The sequence below is a fragment of the Solenopsis invicta genome, chromosome 1, assembly GCF_016802725.1.
Source record: "Solenopsis invicta isolate M01_SB chromosome 1, UNIL_Sinv_3.0, whole genome shotgun sequence".
Taxonomy (NCBI): Eukaryota; Metazoa; Arthropoda; class Insecta; order Hymenoptera; family Formicidae; genus Solenopsis; species Solenopsis invicta.
Window position 1 is genome coordinate 32,706,498 of NC_052664.1, and position 12,540 is coordinate 32,719,037.

Consider the following 12,540-nt stretch of genomic DNA (forward strand, 5'->3'; position numbering starts at 1 on the left):
CCAGCTAGAAAAATGTCAATTATTTTAATATTTTTTGAACATTGCTGAAGATTGTTGAAATTTTTATCGTATAAAATAAAAGTGATTACACAGAAGATTCTGTCTGATAACTGAAAATGTTTTTTTATACATATATATATATATATATATATATATATATATATATATATATATATACATATATATATATGTATGTATGTATGTATGTTTAGTCAATGTTTTGCTATTTACTTATTAAAATAATTTTTTATGGATAAAATATCAAGTATGGACATATTTATAAAAAATATTGATCCGCTATGATCTGTGAGATATATTGAAAATCTTTTGTTTCATGTCTTGGTATTTTTTGTATCTGAGAATGAATTTTCTCATTTTTATCCAAAATATTCTAGAGTACGCTAACGCTTTCTGCATGCATTCCACAGTCTTTTATGTATGTATACTAGAGGTTTGATGCAAAGAATTTATCATGATTTTTAAAAAGTATTCAAATATTCTGTAATAAAAAAAATATAAACGTATGTATCAATCGATTAAAATAGACAAATTTTTGTAAAAAACTATTTATTTTTACATGGCGAATGATTCAAAGACATGATATCACTTATCATTATTCATCGGCAGGGTATTATACATTTCGATCTAGAAAAGCATATTTTATTCGAGCAGCAGTTTAACTTCATTTCCGTTAACTTTTTTATTGATACCATGCTGAACTGCGAACTCGTGTTTCACACTGGCAAATAGAATGTCCGTTAAAAGGAAGATTTGCGCTATCGCAAACGCCAAGGTTACCCCAAAGTAAAAGTTGGCGTTTGCCGATCTGGAGTAGATCCACTGATGCCATACGGTTGGGGCGAAGACTGTGCAAAACAATACAAAACAACCTACAATGAATCCTTGTTGCATGTCTAGAAAAAAAAAGCGAGACGTGTGTTAGAGAATAATTCATATCATTCCGAATAATATCATGAAAATACGAGTTTAACTCACGTTGGAATAAGTGCTTCCATAGCGGCAATAGAGATATATAAAAACCGACGTCTCCGATGCACGGATAAGATTTGAATATGGCAGCTATCGCTAGATAGGAGAACGCTAATAACATCGGCTCGCGTCGTAATCTCAACGCTAAGGGGACTATGTACAGTAAACTGACGTTTATCTGGAAGGACGCAATGAACAACCATCTGAAATGTTCGAACATCTCCGTGAAAAAGTACCAATATAGGCCGATATTCGGACGTAAATCGGGAACAGTTAGGATGAAGCCGATGGTACTCCACAAGAACGACCAGCTTTCCATGATGCAGTAAGAAATGGCGAATAGGGCCACCAGAATGCTCGTAAATATGATTAACATAGTAACAATACTAATTTTTTTATTCTTTGCCGTACTAGCGACATAGATAGTTGCCGGTACCATGAGCGATATTGGATAGAGTCCTTGTAATGTCAATAACGCTATTGAAATGCAACTCCAGAACATGGAACGTCTTGTCATCGATACCAGCGCAATTGAATAAAGTAAATTGGTGAAAACCGTGGTTGTTAGGCCAATGCAATTCAGAATTATGTATGGGTTGAATAGATAAGCTGCGGAAACGTACAAAGCGGACGTGCTGGGATTATCTCTGTTAGACTTCTCATCTTTTTCTTCTTTTCTTTTTGTTACCTGTAATTTAAATTGAAGTCAATGCCGAAGCATCTTTAGCACAAAGATTTCAAACTAGACGTTTTTAATCCTGCTGTTCCGTTCAGATCTTTGACAAAATTGTATTTTCTTACTGCCACTAATATTTTATCTTATTAAAAACACCTTTTTCTGGCATTTATGATACTGTCTGTTAATGGATAATGTCTTTTCTGGGAAATTTATTTTTTAAAATTTTTTAGTACATTGATCTAAACAATACGACACTATGATCACTATGTTCATAAATAATCATCGGTAAATGACTATTTAAAAAAATAAAAATAAAAATAATAAGATTTCGAAAGAATAAATTGCAAATTAATATTTTGTACATCTAATTATCATAGAGGTTTTATTAATATATTTTTTATTTAAAAATGTAATTATATTATTTTTATTTGTTCATGAATGTAAATCTATTTGAGAAAATTCAAACAAAACACTAGGATTAAATTCTAATATTGTACGAGCATTCTAATATTGCACTAACCAACTCAATCGCATAATGTTTTGCTGCAAGAGCGAGGCACAGGGCAGTTGTTAGGTCCACAACAACAAACAGCAAAAATAATGCCCATTGCGGTAAATATTCCTGCATCTGGTTGAACACATACAATCCAATTGGAGTCTCGTGAAACAGATCTCCCTCGTACGGATCTATGCCAATCTTGTGCAGGTAAACTCCTTCGGTCACTGTAAAATCAAGAACGTATTGAACCGCAATTGCGAAATTAACCTGTCCCTAATTAATCAAAATTGTATTCAACGCTAGAACTGTTGAAACAGTTACAAAATAACTTTGTAAATTTTTTGAAAATTACTTAAATTTATAATGGAGTATAGAGCGATTTAAGACTTCCCATAACTTTTGCAGCAATATATATATACATACATATATATATATGTGTGTGTGTGTGTGTTGTATGTGTGTGTATGTGTGTGTGTGTGATTAAATTGATCAATTTATTTTCTCCTTTCTCCTCTATTTAATTTTTGCAAAGGTGTAATTATTCAAATATATTAATATTTGAATAGTAAAAATAAACGTTATCAGTTCTAATATTAATATCATTCTGTACGCATGATTCAAATTTGGCCCTGTAAATTTCTTTTGGTTGATAAACTAAAAATCAAACATGAAACTAGGCTCATCTCGCTCGTGAAGAAGAATCGAGTTAAGGCAGGTCTCTAAGACTAACCTCTCTTCCAGGAGTTTAAGGCGGTCGACACCTCGACGCGGTTGCCGATGATCTTTTGGTATTCGGAGTTCATTATCAGCAGCCTGATGATGCCGGCCAGCGCGAAATTCGATAGCCACCTTCTCGACATGATCCCTTTATCCGATATTCTCGTTCTTACTACTACAATCGGTTCATTTGTCCCGCTCGTGGAGACGTAACCTTATCGTAACACCGGCGTCCGGGAGGGCATATTTTTTATATTTATCAATAAACTGACAGTCTTACGAGTCACCTGCCTCGACTACGAGCGTCACTTGATTCGTGCGATACACCTCTACGCGTCGTACAATTATCCTTTTAATTGTCGCGATTGTGCGATCATACCGCGAACGCGGAGAGATGACCGCAGCAGCGCGCCCAAGCGCGCCCAAGCGCGCCGTCGATACTTTGTCGCGCCTCGCGCTCCACCGGGCTCCACGGCGACGCTCGACACGTCGCGACGTCGCTCGCTGGACACTCCCGATCCCCGATCCTCTTTTACGCAATAAAACGCGCGTTTATTTATCAATTACGCGTTGAAAGAACTACCGCATTTCGATGGAAATTTCATTCACCTTTGAATACTTTAGATGATTCAGATATCAAATTATCATATAATATGTTATATATTGTGTGTCATTAATAAATATCATTTACAGCTCGTATCCCATTGAGATTGATAAGAATTTTCATCTCAGTGTCAATTAAATTTAATAATTAATTATGAAGTTTTATTTAAGATCAAGTCACTCAGGACAAAATTACAAATGTTGTAAATTATAATTATACGTTATCATAATTTTGAGGTACCTATTAAACTGTTATCCTAAAAAATAATTAATCTTTTGTCATAAAAATATACATTATTCCTATAGACAACTATTATTAAAAAACTAAAATATTAGTGAAAAACTTTGAAATTTTATTTTAAAAAATCATTTATCTAATGGATCTATATATTCTTCGTTTCTTAGTATGTAACTTTTTGTTTAACTCGAATCGTTTTTCAGTTTAGACAATAGCACAATTGTTATGATAATTATATTCCATATTTTTAAAAAAATTATACAATATATTCTAGTACTTTCTATACAAATAAAACAAAGTCATTTATATAGATATTAATTTGTTGTCATGTCATTAATTATTAATTAAAGAAACTTAACTGTGCTTCTTATCAATCAGTTATTAAAACTTTTATTATGTAAATTATTATTATTGATAATAAATAAATAATGGATAGGACACGCCGACTGCAAAAAATGTGGAACGCTTCACGATTTTGCGTGTCATCCTTGCGCAGGGGCCATGCTAATCTTCTCTGTATCGTTCCAATTTTAGTATATGTACTGCCGAAGCAAGTACGAAAGTGGGATTCTATAACGTTGCTTATATACTAAGTACTACATTCGAAGGCGCTAGCGAGAAACAGAAAGTTATACATATTTTCGCCACCTAGCGGTGAAATTAGGCATTTGCAATGTAACCTGAAAAACAGGCATGGAGTACACTAGTTCAGTTGCGGTGGGGTATCGAATACTAATAACTTTGGAAGTAAGTTGAAGACTATTTAATGATTGATCAATCAAAAAACAATTTTTTGAGATTCAAGTCGTGATGTTGTTGCAAATCAAATTCTAATGTTTTCCTATTCTAAAGTTATTGAATTAAACTGAATATATTTTTGGTGTAAATTTTGTTAGAATTCTTCACATATAAATTTTTTATTATTTTTGTACGTATATTAGAATTTTTTTAAATTTCTGTATAATTTTATAACTTTTTTTAACAAATTTCACAAATTTTTTTATATAAATTAGAATATACTAGAAGTTTGAGCAAGTCTACATTTTGCTACAGAATTTTTTATATATGTGAAGTTTGAAATAGTCTAAGAATTCTCATTTTATAATTGTTGAAGAAAACTCATAAAACCTGAAAAGTCTTAAAGAATTTTATTCAAAAATCTTTATAAATCAAAAATGAAAGTCTTCAAAGTATTAGAAGATATATGTATAAGAATGTTTTTTCATCAATCAGAGGTTTATGACGTTTAAGTGATTAAAGCAGAAGCTTCCTTTAAGTGAAAAGTTTACTTTAAATGATGTTTATTGTATTTGGTTTTTTGCTCACAGATCTGTTAGGAATTATGCGACTGAAAGGATGGAGATATGGTGTGTTTGTCGGAAGCTTCGTTGGACTTATAAGTATATGCTGTTATGCTTCCATGATAAGACCCATGTTAAATCCCGAACCGTATAGTAAATATTTTTTTCTATTAATAAATAACTAAATGTCGCACAATAAACCATAATTTCGAGTAGTAATAATTTAACTTTCTTTTAGAGAGAATTCGAGAACGAGCCTTTTCAGACAGACCTGTATGATTAAAGTCTGGAAATTTTTATAAAAATACTTAGAAAAATTCTGTATAAAGGATAAGTGATAGATATAAAATTAAAATGGATTATTTGTTGTACAAAATAAATGTTAATATTTATTAAAACTGTATAATTAATTATGAAGAGTACACAAGTCATAAAAAGAGATTGTACTCAAGGACTTTATGGGGTATTATTTTTCCCATGACTTATGTACTTTCCACATAATCGGACATTCGATTACCTGTACAATTATCACATACAAGAAATTTCATTCATAATCGACTAGAAATTTCGTTGCAAGTACATAGCCTTGTAATTATACACACATATACACATACATGCACACACAACACACACACATGGTAAGCCTTGTGTTAAAAATCATCGTCGTCGCACACGTCAAGGAAGACATCGAATGCTTGTCGATTACAACTGCCCTCCGCAGTGAAGACATACTTGTGATACGTGCCATCCATACACACAGCTGAAATTACAATAAAATGAAAGGCTTAAGGATAAAGTAAAATGTATCTTTTTTTTCTTCTTGAGATACACTACCTATCACAGAATTGTGTGTACCAAACGCGCATACACAGGCACATTCGGGAGGTACTGTAAAGGTAGCCAGTGCCCATTGGCTGTCGACGTAATTGCCCAGGAAACCCATGTTTGAAAAGCTAAAAGTGAGATAATATATAAATTTATATACATATACAGTAGTCTCCTTAACTATGACTCTATAGGGCGATAAGAGCCAGTATTATAGAATACCCTCAGTACGAGTACTTGCGTGAAAAAAATACACAGCGATTGGTAGACTCGTGCTGTGGTGAGGGTATTTTATAAAAAAAAGGAGATACGATATTAGTGTTTAAGAAAGTACGTGTGAAGGAATGTAAAGATTATAGAGGGCCAAAATTAAGGAGGTTCTATTGTACATATATATAGCATAGCAAAATCACTATCTGATTTAAAGTGGCACTATTCACATACGTGGATCGTCGATTCAAGCTGGTATTTTTCAAAGCAAATATATGCACTGTCCCTTTATCGCTTGAGACGCACAAGAATTCTGAGTCTCTGCTAAACGTTATGCTAAAAAAAAAAATTTTATATATATATATATATATGTATATATTAAGAAACATAATTATGAAAAACATTAATGGTACTATAGTAATGTTAATAACATGGCAATATTAATCTTGTAATACTGACCAGTAGAGTGTAGCAGGATCGGCACCGCGTCTCAATTCAACTAATAAATTTCTGCGCACAGAGTCCCACACTCTGATTAAAGTTCCCTGAACAGACGCAGTCGCGATCATGGTTCCATTTCCATTAACTGCCAGACACGCTAGTGCACCCTATTGTTATTGCAACATATACATGAATATAATAAATAGAGGTATGACACAACTGTTCCCATTACTATTATATTAAGTATCAATTTCAATTAAATATTAAGTAACTATTAAATCAAGTTAAAGCAACGAAGATGTTGAACAGCTTACTACTCTAGCAGTTTTGTATCTAGCACAAAAAAACTAGATTTAATTCTACTATACCACATATAAAGAACTTTGTATGGAAAAATACTGTGTAACATAAAAAGAAGAACCAAAAATATAAGTAGTAAATCTTGATATTGAACAAGGAAAAGCTATGTAATGAGAAGTCAAAATACCTGATGTGCTGAAAGAGTAACAGGTGCACTGGAACTACCAGCCTCAGTAGCTCCAAGATCTACCAATTGTACACTACCGAGTTTATGGCCAGGAAAGGCGAGCAATTGCCTCTGTGCTGTCGCGAACGTTGCTATTTCTACCAAACCTGTTGGATTGTCTCTAGTTTCGAGCGTCAGCAACCTTCGAACGGGTGTGGGAAATGAAAAGACGTGAATCTCTCGCTGTAGCGCCACTATCATTCTACAACATAAGAATTATCCTTTATAGTGTAAATGTCCAATATAAAAATTTACATAATGAGAAAAGTATAAGATTTCATACTTGTCCCTTCGCAATCTGACTGCTTTAATAGGACTGGTAAAGGTTACTTCCATGACAAACTTTTTTGACAGATCGTCATAAATTAGAACAGTATTATCGGCAAATTTAGCACGGTTACCGCCGCCCACTACGGCAATCACATTCGTTCTCCAGAGCATTTCAGCTATGGAAATACTTCCCATTAAATCGTTATCGAAATGTGCCTTCTCGACCAACGGATCAACATTATAGATTCTTAGTCCAGACTCCATACAGCATGTGAAACAACCTGTGAAAGAGAGGTAATGTCTCAAAATAAAAAAAAATAAAATAAAGTAAACATAAAGAATCTTGCAGTTTTAGCTGCCAATTCAAATTTACCTTGATCCTGATTGAATCTCAGGTTATGAATGCCTCTCGCAGCCATCGTGACCCACGGCACGCACGCAATTGATAAACTCGACGAAGCGTCTCGGTGATTGATAACAGATGCAATTTTTTTCAACGGAATTCGAGATTATTTTCTCTCTTCAGAAAAAATCAATTTTTAATGGCAGTCCGATTTTTAAATCATGATCTACGGCCAGTTTGTATGCCAGAGAAAAATCTATTGAAATTTCAACACACTTCTATTATTTACAGTCAACAAGTGCTTTCTCATATATCAGCGAGCACGAATAGTTACGATAAGCAAAGAAGAAGGAAAGATCATTATTAATCAATGCGTCCCAAAAGTCACTAAAGAAAGATATTGAGACTTTTCTTGACCATCATACATTGAGAATTGAGATTGGTTGATTTCTCATTATTACTGAATGCTGTCCAATCAAAATTGTGATCACAGGGTTGCGTTCAGAAATATCACTCCTCTTTAGTGTTCACGAGTATGTCGTCTAGTAATATCGTGGAACATGGTTCCACAATCATAATAATCCAAGATCCAAGCAAATCAAAGTTAGATTAGGTTAGGTTTAGGTTAGGTTAATTTTTCTTACGATAACGTTGACGAGTATTTGCAAACAACGATTTCCTCATTTCCAGTGTTTTACCGACCCGAAACAGGTTTACCGTTTTTAGCGAGCAACGATGGATTTTCAGAATCGTCCTGGTGGTAAAACCGGCGGCGGCGGCGTTGCCTCCTGGTCGGAGAGCAATCGCGATCGCCGGGAGCGGCTTCGTCAGCTCGCCCTCGAGACTATCGATCTAAACAAGGATCCGTATTTCATGAAAAATCATCTGGGCTCGTACGAGTGCAAACTGTGTCTCACTTTACATAACAACGAGGGCAGTTATCTAGCGCATACGCAGGGCAAGAAACACCAGGCTAATCTGGCTAGGAGGGCCGCGAAGGAAGCCAAGGAAGCGCCACAGACTCTCGCGCCGGAAAAGCCCCGGGTTGAGCCGAAGAAGTTTGTCAAGATCGGTCGACCGGGTTACCGTGTCACCAAACAACGCGATCCAGAGTCCGGTCAGCAGAGTCTGCTGTTTCAAGTGGATTATCCGGAGGTGGCGGATAACGTGATACCCCGACACAGATTTATGTCCGCCTACGAGCAAAGGGTCGAGCCGCCGGATCGCAAGTGGCAATATCTTCTGTTCGCGGCTGAGCCATACGAGACTATCGCTTTTAAAGTAAGAAGTTGCTTCGTTTCTTTGTTGAATGTTTCGATTACCCATTTCATCACTAGATTAAATATGTTTTAACAATTAAAATAGAAAGTTTTGCTTGTTTGAATTTAAATGATATCTTTAATCGTGCAAAAATTTTTATAATTTTATAGGTACCCAGCAGGGAAGTGGAAAAGGCAGAGGGAAAATTCTGGACTCATTGGAACAAGGATACCAAACAGTTTTTCTTGCAATTTGCATTCAAGAATGAGAAGCCATCTGTGGGAAAAGTACCACCACCACCAGTTCCTTTAATAAGGCCAGGATTGGGTCCAATGGTACCTGTACCACCACCTCCACCCAGGCCACCCATGTTCAATCCAGTACCACCACCGCCAGCTCTCTTAGCAACTGGAATGCAAATACCTCCTCCACCACCTCACATAGCATAAGAAATCTGAGGACGAGACAAATCTTTTATTATAAAATTTTTTTAAGAAGTGTCAGTGCTATTTTCATTATCAACATGCGGAATCAATTTTATTATGAATTACAAAAGTCAAGAATGAATAGTTTTAGTCTATAATAATATGGAATTCATTTATAAATATAGGACAACTTGTAAAAAAGATATAAAAACGAGAAATGTGCTTAAAAAAATGTTTATTTCATCGAAATACATCCTCCATAAATTAATCTTGATTTTTTTGTTTCACACGTTTCAGTGAAGTTTGAGTACTTGTGAAGTATACGCTTATAGAGATTGAAATTCTGCAAACAAAACGTGTATAGATTAGCATTTTCATTACCACTAATTTTAAGGTATTTTACAAAACTATTAGAGTGTTAACCCACATTAACGCAAAGCATTTCAATAAAAATGCTACAGTTTTCAGGCAGCTAGATTCACGACAGTAACAAAAAATTCGCCAAATATTTAAAGAAAAATAAACCTACTCGATGATTACGCGCACAAAACACACGCACCACCAACTGCCTTGATTTTATCCTCGGCCTGTTTACTGAAGAATTTTGCTTTTACAATGACAGGTTGTTTCGGAAGGCGTCCTTTTCCCAGGAGTTTGTAATATCCCTGAAAAAGTTAATATTGATCAGTATGTACTTTATGGACTAAAATATAAGTGCAAACTTTTAACATAATTGAATCATCACATTCAATGATGTTTTATATCATAAAAAATTTTTTAAAAATATTTTATAATGATCAGAATGCAACATTCAACAGGGATACAAGTGTTGTACAGCACTTTTCAGTCCGCCCGTTGCAAATCATCATGTATGGAAAAAAAAAACCCGCGCGCACGCGCAATCATACAAAATTACAGTTAAAACACTACAGCTTACCGCTTTGACAAGATCGATTACAGGCGCTTTGCCTTCAACATCTTTGTACTTCAGTCGCGTCTGTTCAGACACCAAAGTCCATAATTTGTCTAAATTTATAGTAGGACACCATTTGGTGTTGCGTCGTAGATGATAATTCCTCATACCAAGCTGTAAAATAAAGAAACAAATTAGAAGATACAAACTTTTAACAACCCTTGTTTTACATGTTGCAAAATAATTCAGATATTTAAGAACAATCAATGTAATTCAGTTCGCCGGTGAAAAATATATAGTCTCATCAATATATAGGGCCAGTCTCGCTATTTCCAATTAGCCTAATCAACAGATTAAATTTGAGAATTATCAACTTTGCACAACTTAAAACTAATTGTATTATTTTGTCATTTTTTAAAGAAAACAAAATAATATCAGTTGTAAGTTTTACATTAGTAATTCTCAAATTTAATCAGCTGGTTAAAGCTAACCAAAGATAGTAAGATTAGCCTAGTCTTTTTTTTTGTATACATTATTGTACAACAAATATATTTTTACCTTTCCGAAATAACCGGGATGATACTTGTCAAAATTGATTCGGTGATGATGCAAACCACCGGCATTACCACGACCACCTGGATGCTTTCTATGTTTACCTGAAAGATGTAAATGAAAAAAACAGAATATAAATCAGTATATTTTCAATATACTTGTGCAGTAAAAAGAAAAACCAAACAAATTGATATCAAAAGTTAAAATTTAATATAATTAAATTATCGCATTTAAATATTTTATCATTATATTTTTAATATATCATAATCAGAATGCAACATTCAACAGAGAAATAAGTGTTGTACAGCACTTTTCAGTCCGCCCGTTGCAAATCATCACATATGGAAAATATAAATTATGTGTTTGTATTATATACACACACACACACACACACACACACACCACACACACACACACACACACACACACACAGACACACACACACACACACACACACACACACACACACACACACACACACACACACACCCACCATATAAAATTAGTGTGAATCAGAAATGACCCAGCCACAGTCCTTTAAAAGTTACGTCTTCCAAGGGTTAACAAAAATTTGATTTTTTTTGTCAAATATGTATCTTAAAAGATGATTAATAATTGACAATTTAATTTTATATTCAAGAGCATCTTTTGTCTGATTCTAGTGGTATTAAAAGTTGATTTAACCAATGAAATCATATGTTTAAAGACCAAGGTTAATGCTTTGTAGGTAATATTTTTATTTACTACGCAATCTAAATTTTTTAAGTATTTTTTTTTAGTATTTTAGGTTTTCGAAACATCTAAAAAAATTCAAAGTTACTTTGTAACATTTTTTAAAACCTTTATCTATTAAAAATTTTAAGTGTTTAATAAAAATTGAACTTGGACAGTAAAATGTGAAAATAAAATCACTCTTGTGCCAAAACAGATTCAAGTTGCTTACAGAAAGTTAAAAAATGCTTTCCAATTAAAGCATAACGCATCATTGTTCACCAAATATTAAACCAGGCTAAATAATGTATTATGCATGCACTTGAGATAATTTTGAATATAAAATTGGACTGTGAATACTGATTTTTTTTATTTTTGTCAAGATAGATCTTAATGTACACTTCTAATTTTTAAAACTAAAGTTAATTTACATTGTTAGAAATGAACATTTATCACACAAATTTATAAATGTATATCATACTTGTTTATTCATTAGAGATTAGACTTTTATTTATTTTTACGTATATGCCTATAGCTATACTGTACCGTGCAAACTTACCCACGCGACCGTGGCCATGGCTCACGTGTCCACGGAGCTTCCTGGTCTTTTTCTTGTGTGTAGACTAAAGAAACACAATAAAGAAATAAAAAGTAGACAAACGCTAATAATATATAAAATATTATTAATGCAAAAATTATCGGTTAATTCGGAAAAAAATTGAGGTTAATGATATCTACAGAATAGAGATCATTTAGGTTAACGTTTACTTTTAATGATTAGATATATTGCAATATTGTTTTCGTTAGTATAATAAATACAGAAAGTTATCTACGATGATCTCAATTGTACGTTTATGGCAAATAAACGGTGAACGGAATGATGATGTTTCCGATATCGACAGATTTATTCCGAAAAGACCTCAAAACGAAAACACTCACCATCGCAAGAAAATGATGAAGGAAAAGAACCGCAGAGCATGGCGGAAGTAAGTACTCCCACCACAACAGCAGACTCCGCAGAGTGTCGCAGAGAACCG

General features: G+C 33.8%; 4 protein-coding genes, 1 long non-coding RNA gene and 1 other non-coding gene across 6 annotated transcripts; 2 read left to right on the top strand and 4 right to left on the bottom strand.

Annotated features, from left to right (window-relative positions):
- Positions 1–550: 550 nt before the first annotated feature.
- LOC105198691 (phosphatidylinositol glycan anchor biosynthesis class U protein) lies at positions 551–3,371 on the bottom strand. The gene is made up of 4 exons (XM_011165512.3): positions 2,899–3,371; positions 2,190–2,392; positions 997–1,678; positions 551–914 (listed from the first exon to the last, which is right to left on the bottom strand). The coding sequence occupies exons 1-4, from the start codon at positions 3,026–3,028 to the stop codon at positions 661–663; spliced, it is 1,269 nt and encodes a 422-aa protein (XP_011163814.1). The 5' UTR covers positions 3,029–3,371; the 3' UTR covers positions 551–660.
- Positions 3,372–4,173: 802 nt separating this feature from the next.
- On the top strand, positions 4,174–5,425 carry LOC105198693. The gene is made up of 3 exons (XR_850888.3): positions 4,174–4,473; positions 5,055–5,180; positions 5,266–5,425. It is a non-coding gene; the product is annotated as an uncharacterized LOC105198693 (long non-coding RNA).
- LOC113003749 lies at positions 4,178–4,284 on the bottom strand. Its single transcript, XR_003268662.1, has one exon. It is a non-coding gene; the product is annotated as a U6 spliceosomal RNA (small nuclear RNA).
- On the bottom strand, positions 5,390–7,995 carry LOC105198692 (WD repeat domain phosphoinositide-interacting protein 4). Its single transcript, XM_011165513.3, has 7 exons — positions 7,673–7,995; positions 7,313–7,580; positions 6,991–7,231; positions 6,522–6,670; positions 6,297–6,398; positions 5,862–5,980; positions 5,390–5,787 (listed from the first exon to the last, which is right to left on the bottom strand). The coding sequence occupies exons 1-7, from the start codon at positions 7,716–7,718 to the stop codon at positions 5,678–5,680; spliced, it is 1,035 nt and encodes a 344-aa protein (XP_011163815.1). The 5' UTR covers positions 7,719–7,995; the 3' UTR covers positions 5,390–5,677.
- A 235-nt stretch (positions 7,996–8,230) lies between these two features.
- On the top strand, positions 8,231–9,559 carry LOC105198694 (splicing factor 3A subunit 2). Its single transcript, XM_011165514.3, has 2 exons — positions 8,231–8,923; positions 9,073–9,559. Exons 1-2 carry the CDS (start codon positions 8,378–8,380, stop codon positions 9,349–9,351), a joined length of 825 nt encoding a protein of 274 aa, XP_011163816.1. The 5' UTR covers positions 8,231–8,377; the 3' UTR covers positions 9,352–9,559.
- On the bottom strand, positions 9,546–12,540 carry LOC105194016 (60S ribosomal protein L27a). The gene is made up of 6 exons (XM_026134438.2): positions 12,443–12,540; positions 12,063–12,126; positions 10,799–10,896; positions 10,265–10,414; positions 9,857–9,992; positions 9,546–9,670 (listed from the first exon to the last, which is right to left on the bottom strand). The coding sequence occupies exons 1-5, from the start codon at positions 12,443–12,445 to the stop codon at positions 9,864–9,866; spliced, it is 444 nt and encodes a 147-aa protein (XP_025990223.1). The 5' UTR covers positions 12,446–12,540; the 3' UTR covers positions 9,546–9,670; positions 9,857–9,863.

Excerpts from the sequence above, each read along its gene's own strand:
- LOC105198691 (XM_011165512.3), bottom strand. The coding sequence starts at position 3,028 with ATGTCGAGAAGGTGGCTATCGAATTTCGCGCTGGCCGGCATCATCAGG. Across the intron at positions 2,393-2,898 it reads CTTAAACTCCTGGAAGAGAG|TGACCGAAGGAGTTTACCTG; the intron begins GTTAGTCTTAGA and ends TTGATTTTACAG. Across the intron at positions 915-996 it reads ATGGAAGCACTTATTCCAAC|ACATGCAACAAGGATTCATT; the intron begins GTGAGTTAAACT and ends TTTTTTTTCTAG.
- LOC105198692 (XM_011165513.3), bottom strand. The coding sequence starts at position 7,718 with ATGGCTGCGAGAGGCATTCATAACCTGAGATTCAATCAGGATCAAG. Across the intron at positions 7,232-7,312 it reads GTCAGATTGCGAAGGGACAA|AATGATAGTGGCGCTACAGC; the intron begins GTATGAAATCTT and ends CTTATGTTGTAG. Across the intron at positions 6,399-6,521 it reads GATCCTGCTACACTCTACTG|CATAACGTTTAGCAGAGACT; the intron begins GTCAGTATTACA and ends TTTTTTTTTTAG.
- LOC105198694 (XM_011165514.3), top strand. The coding sequence starts at position 8,378 with ATGGATTTTCAGAATCGTCCTGGTGGTAAAACCGGCGGCGGCGGCGTT. Across the intron at positions 8,924-9,072 it reads ACGAGACTATCGCTTTTAAA|GTACCCAGCAGGGAAGTGGA; the intron begins GTAAGAAGTTGC and ends ATAATTTTATAG.
- LOC105194016 (XM_026134438.2), bottom strand. Across the intron at positions 10,415-10,798 it reads ATCCCGGTTATTTCGGAAAG|CTTGGTATGAGGAATTATCA; the intron begins GTAAAAATATAT and ends TTTATTTTACAG. Across the intron at positions 9,993-10,264 it reads TAATCGATCTTGTCAAAGCG|GGATATTACAAACTCCTGGG; the intron begins GTAAGCTGTAGT and ends TAACTTTTTCAG.